The sequence below is a fragment of the Cavia porcellus genome, unplaced genomic scaffold (assembly GCF_034190915.1).
Source record: "Cavia porcellus strain 051 isolate PalLab524CR breed Dunkin Hartley unplaced genomic scaffold, mCavPor4.1 scaffold_9, whole genome shotgun sequence".
In the NCBI taxonomy this organism is placed as follows: Eukaryota; Metazoa; Chordata; class Mammalia; order Rodentia; family Caviidae; genus Cavia; species Cavia porcellus.
The window spans coordinates 12,782,929-12,797,342 of record NW_026947492.1 but is presented as its reverse complement, the minus strand read 5'-3'; the positions used below and the strand labels follow the sequence as shown (position 1 = coordinate 12,797,342).

General features: G+C 48.1%; 1 protein-coding gene across 1 annotated transcript in view; it reads right to left on the bottom strand.

Moving 5' to 3' along the window:
- The window catches only part of Grik4 (glutamate ionotropic receptor kainate type subunit 4), a 431,262-nt gene that overhangs the window by 152,983 nt on the left and 263,865 nt on the right, over positions 1 to 14,414 (bottom strand). The window contains 2 exon segments of the mRNA XM_063255944.1: positions 727 to 892; positions 4,509 to 4,606. Coding sequence (XP_063112014.1) covers positions 727 to 892; positions 4,509 to 4,606 — 264 coding nt within the window.

Here is a 14,414-nt window from a genome sequence, read left to right as displayed (position 1 = left end):
TAAGACCTGGGCGAGCACAGAGGCCAGGTCAGGTTCTGGTCATCTGTGTGTGCAATCATGGCCAGCACCTGGTGGGTGACTGGCTGTGCAGCTGCCACAGGGAGCACACAGATGCATGGGTTTACAGGGAGGAACTGGCTGAAATTAGCTAAATCTCGTAAACACTAAACTCATGCCACAAATTGAGAGTCGAGAAAACGCATTTCTAAACCATGTATTTGCAAAAATTGCTTATCAAGAGTTGACCTTGGACCCAGTTCCATCAGCAAAACCTGCTCTCCAGAGGAAGAAGCTCTTCAACCTATCAAGTACAAACGCATTCAATTTGATCTTCTCTCTCTCTCTCTCTCTCTGTAACAATGAGGCTGAAAACATGGGAATTGAGTTTGCAGATGTAAAATATTTTGGCAGTTGGCCAGTTTTCCTGTAACCTGGTTCCTTTCTGTTCTGCTTGTACCCAGTGAGTTCTAGTAAAGGGTGCTCATGCGCCATGCAGTTTTTATCTTTCACTGTTATACACATATATATAACACGTACATGCATGCACACACACACACACACACGGATAAATACCCAATGACACATGGGAATGCCTGAACCTGCTAGTTACCAGCTCCATGATCTGAGGGAGGCCTCCCTTTCCTGGTGCGGCTCCAGCTGGGCACATAGGGAGCCAGTCTCCAGAAATCAGTAAGGCCATCCTGTCCGGGGCGAGGGGAGACTTACATTCTGCTTTGGCACAGATGAGGCAGGCGGTGGTGCAGTTGAAGAAGTTCAGGATCCCAGCCACGGCCACGCTGATGTCTGTGTTGCTGGGGTGCAGGTTCAGGGTTGTGAATCTCTGGAACTGGAACTTGACAAACTCCTCTGGGGCCACTTTGAAATGAGGAACCTGGCAGAAGGAGCAAAAATGGGCACCAGGAAGAATCCAAATGACTGAGAAGAAAAGAGAGCACGGTGTGGGAGTGAGGCTGCAGAGTGTTCAGGACCCAGAGCACCTGGTACACGGCAGGAAGACATGATGGCGCTCTGACTACAGCCCGGATGGGACCCCTTTTGGCCACAGACCTGAGTGAAGGCAATACGGATCTCAGTGTCAGGTCTGTGGCCCTGAAACGGCACAAGAACGGGTGTTTATTCTCAGAGGAAGTGGCAGGTGCTAGCCACGGAGACAAACGGCCTTGAAAGCATTCTCCCTACATTGTTTTATTTGTAGTTCATAAATCAGAGCCGAGGTGGCAGGAAGAGAAAAACACTACCTTGGGGACCAAAAGAGGAGCCCCTCAGCCCAGCACAGGCAACAGGTGTGTAAAGCAGCTCCCAGAAAAGCTCCTGGGTGAATGCCAGGAGTGTGTCGGATGTGTGTGAGGGGAACCATTGAAGACGAGCATGCAGGGAGGGAAGCGAGGCAGCAGGAGAAGCCATCTAGAGCGCTGCGGATGCAGCCAGGTAAATAAACACCTGCTCCAGCTGCATTATGGCCATGTCAGCTTCCCTCGCCCTCTGTTTCCTGACGTTTCCAAGAGGCACTGCCCTGCCTTCTGCCGCTCTCCTCTGGGAAGAGATATTAACAGGCTGCTAGGGCTGCTGTACTGGCGGCTTAGGCTATTTGGTAGGTAATAAGAAAGTTAAAATGTAATAAGCTGCCATCCACCTTGATTTTATTCTGCCACTCTGAGAACAGGTAGTCAGCCAGGAGAAAGCCGAGGCACAGTACGATTTTTTACTGATAAACCAAGTAAGATGGAGGGCAGATGGCAAGAAGAACCGCCTGCCAGTGAGTCACTTGGCTTCTAGAGCAGATTATTAAGGAATGATTATGAAAGTTTTCTTTGTCTGGCCTGGCCTAGAGGTTATGCTGCCAGGAGCCTGGAAAGATGCTGTGATGGTTTCTGTAGGATTTTAGTTATGAATCCTTTTAAATTTGGGGGTGAAGCCAATCAGAGACCAGAGATTTTTTAAAATCAAGGTTGGAAGGGAGTAAAGATTTAGCAAAAACCAGGAAGAAAGATTATTGAATTCAACTAGGATTACAGCTTGAATCACTGACAGTGCTCCCACACTTTTTCCAGCAGGGACTACAAAGGGCAGAAAGAACCTGGCACGTTTTGAATGAGGACCCTAAAGACTGAAGTTCACCAGGCACAGTCATAAGGGGACCGTTTTGCTTTGCTTTGCTTTGTTTTTGCTTATTCTGTATCCCATGCAATCAATTCACAATTACTGAAAAAATGCACCTTGAAAGGAAAAGAGGTCACAAAAGGGAAAGATACAGGGCCAGGCCGGGCAGAGGCAGGCGGGCTGATTTCGTCTGTGGGGCTGATTTAGACACCTGAGCACCTCTGACCCTGGTTCTCCTTTGTAGATTCCATCAGCAGCTACCCCCAGAGAGCCTTGCCGGTTAGAACCCCCAACAGTGGGAGCCCTTGAAGATTCCTAAGAACCCGCCATGAGCTGGGGGAGGGGCCTTTTAGGAAAGTGAAGGACACATGGCTTTTGAAGTCTACAGACTTGGGATTTATCTCCAGGACAAACCACTTAGCCTGTCTACATATACTTCACTACAGTGAAGACAAGCACTGGTGCTTCTTAGAACTTTGAGGAGACAAAATGAGATCCCATGTGAGAAGGACGTTAGACGCACCAACTCCACACCTAACATGTTCTAAGTGCTCGGCAGTGCCTTTCCTCCTTTCCTTCCACTCCTCCATCCCCAACAGGAGTTCCCATAAAGCTCTGAGAGCTGGGTGTGCAGGGGAGAGTGGATGGGCTCCCTGAGAAGGGATGCTGGTGGGGAGTCTCCAGCACTGGGCCACTGGGAAAGCTTCTGGGGAAGTTAGCTGCTCTGCCAGCCCAGGCAGGGCTAGGTCAGTCCTCTTCTGCCAATTCTCTCTTTTGGCTAAAGATGAATTCATAATTGATTTGCAATTTTAAATGCATCCCAGGAAGTCATCATGGAGGTGCATAGGGGAGCACTGAGGCAGGAAGCAGCCAGCCACAAGGTGGCCGAGAGACGTAATAAGCGTTTAAAGGATGGACTCCTCGATGAGAACTCCATTGCTTTTCCCTGGAGCTGGGAGATCAGTGTAAGGGCAGTTCAGCCTCATAAAATATTAACAGAAATGCATAATCTGAACGAGAGGAAGAGTTGCTCTGGAAGGAACACGACCAGACAAGGCAGGAGCAACCGTCTGCCTGCTCCCTAGGTGGCCTGGCTGGCTGGTCTAGGGCACAGGGGCAAGTGTAGCAGAATGGGGTGACACTGCAAATTAAGGGCTCCATCTGTGGCCTGAAATGCCAACTAGGCAGGGCTAAGAGATCTGGCTGAGATGAAATAGCTAGTGAATCCCAAGAGGGAACCATTTTACAGTGGGTTTGGCAAGGAAGACAGTAAGGGATCGACAAGAAAGTACAATGTGGTGGGAGAGACAGAGGAGAAATAATGGGGACCCAAAGTCTTGGTGACTTCACTTGGTGAAGATCAGAGCCACAATAATGACATGCCAGAGACTTGAGGTGGTCTCTGGAGCCTGGAAAAGAAGATGCAAATTAAATATCAAAGCTAATATCCTGGGCTGAGGCCTGGGAGATGCTGGAAGGGACAGTGGTGGGACAGAAACTGCTTGGGAGCTTATGAAGCTTAAGAGTTGTCCTAAGCAATGAATCTGGCCCCTGGCAGGAATGCTCTGGAGATAACCAATGCAGTGAAGCAGGACCAACCTCGGGTCAGGGCCACAACGCACTAGAATATGCAGACACCAATTCTGAGAGCACAGTCATGAAAGAGGGAGGGTAAATATGCCGCCTGAAGCCACAGGGACTCACCAAGTCCTCTAGGGGGATGCAAAGTGATGCTTCTTTCCCATGTCTTCCCTCCTCAGCTCTGGACGTCACATACCTCAACCACCAAGCTCCATCTGCCCCATATAGACCTGACTAAAATGACCCTGGGACACAGATGAGCAAAGGAGCTAACTGTCCATGGTCTCCCAGGAACACAGCAACAGAAGCACAAATGGAATCCAGAAAGGACTAGAAAATTCCAACTTCTTCTCCTGGAAGAAGGTGGTGTGAGTGGACTTACAAAACAAGCTTTCAAACTTTATGTTTGCATAAAATGCAATGCCTTCCTCCAAACCCAGAGTCCCAGCGTATGAGCAGATCACCACAGAGCTGCCTATGGGGACAGAAGCCTGCAGCTCAGACCTCTGCCCTCTTGTCCCCCATTCAATCTCCCTCCCTGCCACCACCAAGAGGCCACTGGAGGTGCCACCACGGGCCCTAAGACTGTGATGAACTCAGCTAAGAGAACTCGTTATCGACATCTCCCGAGGCCCTCCATCCACATGACTTGACACAAAAGAGCTCAGACAAGACCACTTCTCATTTGTATCTCTACATTACCAACATTAGCACAGCATCCTCAGCAGGCCTTTCCAGCCCTTAGGAGCCCATGACGTCCAGGGCTCCGCCCTGCGGGTATTCTTCCAACCTGGTCCAGTACTCACCTCCTTTTCCCCACAGATGTTGCTGATGATGGAACTGGAGGCAGGGCTGGATGAAGGTCCCAGGACAGCAACTACTCCCTTGGGGAGGATCTGACACACTGCAGCCAGCAGGAAGGGCAGGAAAAGAAAGAAGGAATGGGTAAGATGGAGGCTCAGCCCTGCCAGGGCCCTGAGGCCTTGACTTATTTTTACCTGCTGCTCCTCACTTTCTCCCACCCTCACCCCTTCCAGCCCCTCCAAACCCAGTGTCTGCCCTTCTCCCCCTAGAGTACTGGGTTTGGGGACAGTTTTATTGTAGTTTATGGACAGTATTAAATGAGGAAACGACCCAGGTTATGACAACAAACAGCCACAGCCAATAGGGTGTGTAAATCGTCTGGGCTGTCACCAAAGGACAGAGGCTAATGGAGGAAGCCCGCAGCTTCCTCGCCAGTCTGGCCTGCAGTGGGGTGGGGCAGCCCGGACACCCTCGCTGCAGAGGGAGGGAGGACCCAGCTCCAGCTCCTCGAGCAGCTGCCCAGCCTTCCGTCTCCTACCACCTCCCAAGTAAAAAAAAAGATAATGGGGAGGAAGAAAGGCAGGCAAGTCAGGACAAAGGTGACAAGGATGATGCAGACAAAGAGGAGAAAGCAGGCTTAGATAAAGTCACATGGAACAGGAGGTAGAGAAGAGAGGCAGAAGATAAACAATGAGAGGCAGGGAGAGATTGCAGCTACAGAAAGCCCTCCTGTGCCTTACCCAGAGCCTGTGACAACCATTTCCTGGGTGTGTTAGGGACTGTCCTAACCACCCTCAGACCCAGGACGTTGCACTTCTTCACTGGGAAGGTGCCCTCCCTCCTCCGTTCTGTATCCTCTCACCTGTCAAGGGTCACCTGAGGCCTTCTCAGACCTCCAGGGTTCTAAGCTGGAATTCGCCCTGCCTGGAGCTCCCAAGGTCCTCAGTTTGTACTTTTACTCTGAAACACTTGTAAATGTGTCTGCTGGGTGCTTAGTTTTACCTCGATGTCAAACCCTTTCCAGCAATGAAGAGAGCCACATTTATCTCCTAACTACCACTTCTTATTTCCTGTCTTCCAATGTCTTCTAGACAGTAGGTGTCCAGTCGACATGTGTTGAATGAATGCACGAATGAATGGGACATGTGGCCAGAAAAGAAGGAACAAATCTAAGATTTTTAAGTGCTAGAGGCTGAAAAGGAAAGATGGGAGAAAAAAAGGGGAACACAAGGAGGGAGAACATAAGCTCATTTCTGCACATACTGTGGACCTAGAGCCAAGGCGCTGCTGCTCAGAATACACAAGGTTCCCAATTGCACAACACACCATCTGTGTCTGCAAAATCCAGGGGTAACTCCGTACACTTTCCCCTGCATTCACCTTAGGAGTCGGCAGAGTTGTTTTTCAGGTCAGAAAGTTGCATGTAAGCAATGCGTGGATTGAGAGGCAACTGCAAAGCCACACCTGCAGTTTGATAATTTCCCCTGCTGACAGTCCTAACCATTGTCCTGCAGGGTCAACTGACCACCTGAGTAGGACACAAATGGCAAGAAAGACGCCAATGCCAGAGTTCAAATTCCAGAATTGTGGTTTACCATATGAACTACGTGTCTGTGAGATCTTTTCCTAGCTGTGGCATGAGCAGGACCCCACCATATCCTAAATCTCAACTACCTAAAAGGCTGTGGGCAAAGGGCATCACAGAGGGTCCCATCAGTGATAAGTGTCAGAACCATTCCTGGGGCAGAGGTCATGATGCCCAGGCATCACCTCCAGAGAAGGTTCCACATGAGTCACCTATGATAGCAACAAGTTTAACTGTTTACTGTCTTTTAATTCTGTACCCTGTCGCCTCCCTGCAACAGCACTCTGGATTTTACTGTTACATCCCTCCTGATTTTACTAATAAACAAATAATTGCGTAGAAATATCAAGGGCCTCTCTTAGGTCACACAACTACTCAAGGTCAGAGCCAGCATTTGGGTTCCAGCCTCCAGACCTCCTCCAAGTTCAGCCCAGCCTCTCACACACTATTCTGTCTGCACAGCTTCCTGCAGCTCTCCCTGCAGCTCTCAGAGACACTCAGTCCCTTACTCGGTCTCCTTGGCCATCTCGCTCCACTGAATCTGCTCTGTCCAAGGTCACCATGACCAGCTACTGGTCCTCATCCAACTCAGCGCACAGCATTTGATGTTGCTGATTGTATTGTTCTTTTGAATCTCACAACACCACTCAGTCCTGACATGCATCCAATTCTCTGATCATATTTTTCTTTCCTGACTCTTCTTCCTTCTCCCACCTGCTAACTTCACGTTTTACAGAGTCCTCACTCTCTCCTGGGCGATCTCACCTTTGCTCATCTCTGCCCAGGTGACCCTGCACACTGACCCGTGTGTGGGGTTACAGAGTTGAGTTCCAACCAGCTGCCTGCCAGGTGTGGGCTCAGGGCTTCCCTCTGGCACGTGCAGTGGGCACTGTGGCCGTGTGCAGTGCAGTCTTTAAGAGACAGACTGATGCTGGGCTGCCTAGGTTTGAGCCTCAGCACCCTTCCTTGCTAATTGAGAGCTCGAACAAGCCCCTGAACCTCCCTGTGCCTGTTTACTCACCTGTAAAGCTAAGACACTGACAATACCTCTCTCATAGGGATGTGCAGAGTAAGATGGTCAATAGGGCAAGGGCTAAGAATCTTAGCTCACACGGTGTACACCCTTCTCACTCTCACACTGCATTGGGTTTGCTGGTTTTCATAATCTAATTTGACTTTACACTTCTATAAGGAAGATTCCATTTCACCCCCAATTGATGGGAGACCTGAGCCTTAGAAAACTGAAGTAACTTGTTCAAACTCACACCAGTAATATATGGTAGAACTGGGTTTGACCATGAAGACCTACCTGGCATCCAAACCCACACCCTTAACCACTGCACTTTACTCCTCTTAACTACTCAAGGTCAAAGCCCTGCTCACCTTGCCCCTCCTCCCCTTCCCTCACTCTATTCTTTCACTACTGAGCCAGAGCAAGATTCACACCCGTTCACTTCCCGCCCCTCCTTCCTGCTCCACTGCGCTGTCCGCCAGCCCCCTTTACACCTGTTTTACTAAGGAGTCTCACGCTGTCCCAGGATTCTCCACTCCCAGTCCTTTCTCCAACCTGGGAGGCAAATTTATACTCCTAAAATGCTGATCTGCATGTTTCTCTACCGCACAGAGCTTCTCAAATTGATCCTGGTATCCTCCTTCCCGAGCACAGGGCTCTACCCGAGTCATGTGCTCAGTAAGTCACCATGGAATCATGCCAAAGCCACACAACACCTCCCATAGAATACTGACGATGGAATAAATGTCTGACCCTCAGGGAACAGTTACATAGCATGTGGGTCATATGCCCAATCGGAGTATTATTTAGGCATTTAAAATGCTTCTGAGTCGTTTATAATAGCACTAACATTTATGTAACAGTACTAAGAAAATATAAAACTATGTGCGTATCTCTATGAAGGCTAAAACTAGGTGCATACAGGAAATAGCCATGCATTGAGGAATGATAGAAGATGCGATTAAAGCCAATATTTATCGAGTGATAATTACGGCCCATTTCAAGCACTTTACAGGAATTGACTTATTTAATTCTAAAAGCACGGTGATGAAATAGATACTGTTACGGTCATCCGCATTTCACAGACACAAAACAAGACGCAAAAGCTGAAAAACAGCGGAAGACTCAGCCACTCAAGCCCTGGCCTCAGGGCCCAGCCTTGCCACCCACAGCCTCCCACAAAGAGTGCCAATTATCTAAGGCTCCCAGAGCCTGTCTTGGCCCCTGGGATGCTGGGGGATTTCCTCCTCCTCCTCCTTCTTTCTTCTTTTTTCATTATTTTCAATAATGAGCATGTATTTTTTTATACAAGAAATATCAAGCCATAGCAAAAAGAAAAAAAAAAATCTTCTGATGGTGAGTAGACCCCAAGTGGGTTTGATCATCCCACAGCCCTGTCCTGCCCCCATTTTGTCCCACTGTGCCACCTCCCAGGTCACACTGGCTCACCTAGAACGTGCTTCCTATCTTCCTACCTGAGCGCATTGACTATATCTGCTGCCTGGGTCTGTGGTGACCCCAGAGTCAGGATTCTGAAAGCATTTTGGGGGGATTACATCATTATTTTCTCTAAGCCCCAGCTGAAAGGTAGAATCTCCTTACATCTTGAATACAGGAAATAAACTACAGTACATGAGCAGTATCCATCGCTTCATCATGAACAGAAATCAGATGCTTTGCCATCACATTACAGAGCTGTAGATATCTTGAAATGTCATTTATACTCTTTCTACTTCAGAATCAGTTTAGTAGTGAGGCCCAGTACTGGGTGTGGCTATTTAATATGTTGACAAAGAAGTGCAGGTATTTGTATAGTAATATTAAAATATTTCAGCTGCATTTCCATGTAATGGGCTTCCATGATCGTCTGATTTATTTTATATTATTCAATCTGAAACATTCCTGTAAGCAGGGGCCCATGATTATCTTCAGTACACCATGGTTTGGACCCTGTCTTGCACTTCTGCCTAGCAAACTGCTATGGATCACAGGTCAGCTTTCAAATCTAGGTGAGAAGGCATATCTTCTTTGAGTCAGCTGCCTTTAAAAGACGGAAATTTCCTTATTCTCTAATTTCCTAGTCAGCTACTACCCCAAACAAGTTCATGATGTTGGCCCTCAACAGAGGGAAGGTTCTCCTAAAAATGAATTCATACAAAAGGGTGTTTTTCATCAAGTTCATTTCATGGCAAAATGTCTAATAGACAGATGTTTAACTGTGTATTAAGCATATCTAATTCAAAAATCCAAAATCTGAAACACTCTGATATCTGAACTTTTTTTTAGCATTGATATAATGCTCAAAATGTTTGGGATTTTGGAGCTTTTTGAATTTTAGATTTTTGTATAAGTGTTCAACCAGTAAAATATATGCAAATATTTAAAAAAAACCCTCAGAAATTGAAAACATACTTCTTGACCTAAGCATTTCAGATAAATGATAACCAATCTGTACAATGTGTAAATATTGGATGTAGGTGTGCTTATTTGAGATATTATTTAGTAGATGGTGTATGAGCCACACAATCTTTCCAGTGTCTTCGAACTTCCAGATTATAAATACCTGGGCCCTTGGGGGTTTGTGGACCTTGGCTGCCCTTCAGAGCTCCTCACACACATGCCCGCATGTACACCTTCCTGTCTGAATCATAAACTCATTGAGAGCAGAGGGTACAGTTCTCTGGCAATGCCAACCACTCACCAAACGTCTGCTCAACTGAACTGAAATGATCCAAGAGGAGTCTGGTGAGAGTGAATGATCCTCTTAGCACCAGTCAGGGCCCGGGATTGCCTAGGGGCTGGGAAGTGGTCTTGCATTCCATGAAGGGCCTCAGGTCCAGCGCCCCCTGGGAGTCTCACTCCACAAGCCCAGCTCCTGAGTGAGGACTCAGAGCATTTTGTAGGAGGGACAGCTTTACTTCTGCCTCCTGGGGAGCAGGGAACAGATAGAACAGGGAGAGACGAGTGACACTGTCATGGCAACTAAATTTTCCAGCCAGCAGAGGAGTCGGAAGGCAACTGTCAGAGCAGCTGCTGGAATAACAGACCATGATGGGGTGTTGTAAGCCAGTGGAAGGACTTCTTCCACTTCAGATGTCAGTTCTGGCCTGGGTTCAAAGTCCCTGCGGAAACTTGGGCTGAACAGGCAGGGGCCATGGAAACAGAGTCCTCCTCTGAGTCCACACAGATCCTTCCACCAAGCAAGAGCTGTGCAGGGAAGGGAAAAGGCTGCCTGTGAGGTAGACAACACACAGGGCTGTTGACTGCAGGCCCCGGCTGGGAAGCGCTCCCTGGGTGGGATGAGGAAGGTGGGTCCTCCTCACAGGGTGGCAATGGATGGGCCACTCAGCTGTTCTCTGAGCCCGGGCAGTAAACAACCCTGGTGTTACAGGGGCTGCCAGAGCCATACAGCAGAGACCTAGAACTCAAATACACAAAGATACTTTGCTGAGGTGAAGCTCAAGAGGAGCAGGAGAACAAGGTCTTTCTTTGTGCCTGTTTATACCGGCCATGAAGCATGCAGGGAAGCTCTGAGCATCCCAGACAAGGTGTCAGTGGCTCAACCCATCTCCTCTCTCCTAATAAACCCTCAAGAACACCTTCCATTCTGAATTCTCTGTGGGTACACAGAGGGCTGAACGGATTGGACATGCTGTACCCAAGACAAAGAGGAGAGCACGTAAGGGAGGTGTGTTGGCTCTCTCTGCCATTGCATCTCACATGAAGCCTGCCTGGCCAGAGAGGACTAATTCCTCCCTCACCAATAACAAGCTATGCCAAGCCCCAGGCTGGTCTCAAACTGCTGTGTGAGGAGCAATGCCCCTTACTGGGGCTTTCCACACAGCAGGGGCTGGCTGGTAGACACACTACCCCAAGTCCCTGGAACGTCCCTGGAGAGAGGCATTGCGGTGGTGATGGGGATCCCCACTGCTCATGGCAAACCAGAGTGCTCGCATGATGCTGGGCACTGCCTAAGTCAGAAGTGTCTCTCTCTTCATCCTCACAACAATCTCATGAAATAAGAACTCCAACCTCTCCCATTTTGGGGGAATTTTAATTATTCCCCAGGAGGATTTGGAGGCACAAGGCACAGCTCCACAGTGCTGTGAGAGTAATGGATAGAATCCTGGTGCATCTGACTCCTACGCCTGAGTGTGAGCATTGGTCTATCCTACCCTCCAACTCTGGCCCTCACTTATGCCCAGGTGAACTCTATCACTACCACGCTCATCTGCCTCTGCACCCAAACAAACCCCATTTGGCCCAGACCCAAGCCACTGTGCATGCTTTGTCCCATCTACCTGGATGCTTTCTTCCCTTCTCACCTATGGAAACTGCCACGGTCTGCTCCAGACCCCTCACCTGTGGTCTCACCCATATTCTAACCTCACTTCTTGCTGAGCTATTCCCTGGCATACCCAAGGAGATCTACCTAGGACGTATGTCACTTTGCAGATGTGTGGATCTCAACTTCTTCATGGGAAAGACTGTGAGGCCCAGTTTTTTCATCTGTAAAGTGAGGGAATTGGATCCATGATTTCTAAGCACTGTAACTCAATGCATTTTCTTTTTTTTTTTTTTACTCAATGCATTTTCATGTCTGTATCATGCCTATGTGATGTGGGTAACTCAGAGAGGGGAGCAAGGAACGTTTGTTGAATGAGTCATCACTATTTCATTATTTATATGCATTTCACTTCTGGCTTCTTCATTTCTTGTTCCTTATGCTGACCTCAATTTACTCTGTCAAACTGATGGAGGGAAGCTGGTCCTCACTTAATAGAGGTAGCTCTGAATCACTGAAATCATGCCCACGGAGCCTTCAAGGAGCTCAGAGCCTGTGCAGGAAAAGTGGCCTGGCAAAGCCAGAACGTCACATGCTGTGCCCCGTGCCAGGCACACTGGAGCTACAACAGGCCCTGTCACTGCAGAACCTCTGGGCTTCCGGGGGGACAGTGTGGCTAGCTGATGGCATGCTTGGCCTCATAGACACAAACTGAGGCAAAGAGGAAGGTTTGATCAGGAAGCCCCTACTTACAGCTCTGCAGTAAATTAAACTGCAAACTGTCTCTAGCAGCAGCGGGGATGGTGCCTCAGGTTATCTGGGTGGTGGCGGGGTGGTGTTTAGTTAAGCTCTAATACAGTCACCGCAGGAGACACAGTGATCTGTGGAACAGAGGACTGCCATGCCTTGTGGGAGCTCCCTGCAAAGAGAAAGGCTGTGATGGAGATGAGATATGGAAGAGAGGGAGGAAAGCCCCCGCGGGAGACGAGGTGACCTCACAGGTCTTGTCCATCCCTTTTATTTAAGATCTGTGGGCTGTGTGGCAGAGCTGGCCAGTCAAACATAGAGAAGCCTGAGGCAGTAATGGTGAAAGGGCGGGGGGAGGACCCCAATGGGTTGGAGGAAGCTTTACAAGTGACCCTCACTTTAACTAAACCCACTGTATGAAAATCTCTATATTTGAACCTGCTGGGATGGGAGTAGGTGATTTCTACTGCTCTCTTTCAAACTCCCAGGTTGGTTGGTAATTAATACCCTGCATAATGCTTTCTATCTCTGAGCCTCATGTTCAAACAACGTATGAGGTGGGTTCCTAGATTCTAGCATCTTTACCTTCTTTGCACTTAATTTTCTTTAATTTTCAAAATAACCACTGCTTCCCTGGACTGACTTGCCCATCCTGCATGTGACTCATTCAGTGGGATGTGTACCGAACTTTTTGAAACCCGCCTATTACAGAAAGCAAGGTGTAACTGCCCTGCTGGGCTGCTACAGCCCCAGCTCCAATCAGGAGTTTTTACATTCCATCACCAGGGTCTCTTTCATTCCTTTGAAGCAGATTCCCTGGTGACAGGATGATAGGTGTGAACTTGGTGGAATTGTTTGGAGTCTCAGGGCCATGCTCATATTTTTAAATTAGCAACGCAAATTAGCCTTAGCCCCCTAGCCAACAGAAAATAGTCTGTGACACTGAGTGGCATCTGGCTTGCGGTAGCCCACCATAGCCTCCAAAGTTCAAAGCTGTCTAATGCATCAAGCCCAGATAACTAGAAAGAGAAGGGGACTATCCAATTAGGATGACTGCTGACATTCAGCAGGCCACCTGAGAAGAGCCTGGGGACAGTGCTGCCACATGGTTGTGGCCTGACTTTGAAACACTGGAAAGATCCTGAGAGGCTGAGAGGCAGCCTGCTCAGCTGTGACTGGAAGAGGATAAAGCCAACAAAAAGTCGCACCTGTCACCATCACCTGTGTGCACGGTGGTGAATGTTCCACCCACCATCTCGTGGGGCACTCGGGAGTGACCCGTACAGTGACATTACTATCATTCTTGTCTTACAAATGAGGAAACTGAAGTATAAAGTGATTAAGCAGCCTGTCCACATTACACAGCTAATCAATGGAACAGGCAAAATTTAATCCCTGTTAGTCTGATTCTAAAACCCTTGATCCTAATTTTTATACCACACAGACAGCTCAAAGTAGGAATCTCACAGCTTTCTGTCCTTTTCCACCTGGGGATGCTGTGTTTTTCTTGAGTGTCTTCCCCTAATTCCTCCACTGACACCCGGTCCCTGTCCCCCTGTCCACTCCCCCATTTGTCAACAGCAATAACCTACCATCCATCCATCATTACCTCGCTTTGGGAGAGATGGAACCTGCCTACAAACTACTCAGGCAATGTTTAAAAACCCATTGTGGGAAAGCACTCAGATGAAAGGCATCAGGAGTGAAAGATCCAGAAGCTTTCTTTTCTAACAAATGTTAGTCATGTCTCCGACACACTGAGATGTAAAAGCTGAATGAGGGCTACTTGCTAATAAAATATTTGGCACCCCAAAGAAAGGCATTGAAAAGATGCCCAAAGCTCTGCAGCGTAGAATAAAGATATCAGTTTCCTTTACTCCCAATTCACCTGGCTTAATATTTTACCTGTATTGACTTTACCAAGCAGGCTGCCTGGATCACTGGGAGTGGAAATTTACATCTGCTAATGAAGCCATACACAGCAGGCAAATCTGCACTTTCAGTCCTGCCAGAGAAGCCTGTAGGCAGGGCTGACGGACTCAGTTCAAATGGACTCAGAACTGTTTAGAAGTCTGAACTCTCATCTAAGTTCTAAACAGAAATGTTGCAGACAGAGTTAGAAGATCCATTGAAAGTCGTTGCTGGTATATCTGATTTCGCTTGGAAGATCTCAGGAAATCGAATCTTTCATTCATTGCACTACAAATTAACCTCTATGGCAACTAGGATTTCTATCTCTTTCCTGCTGAACCATAATTCCCTAGAATCAAGTATAACAA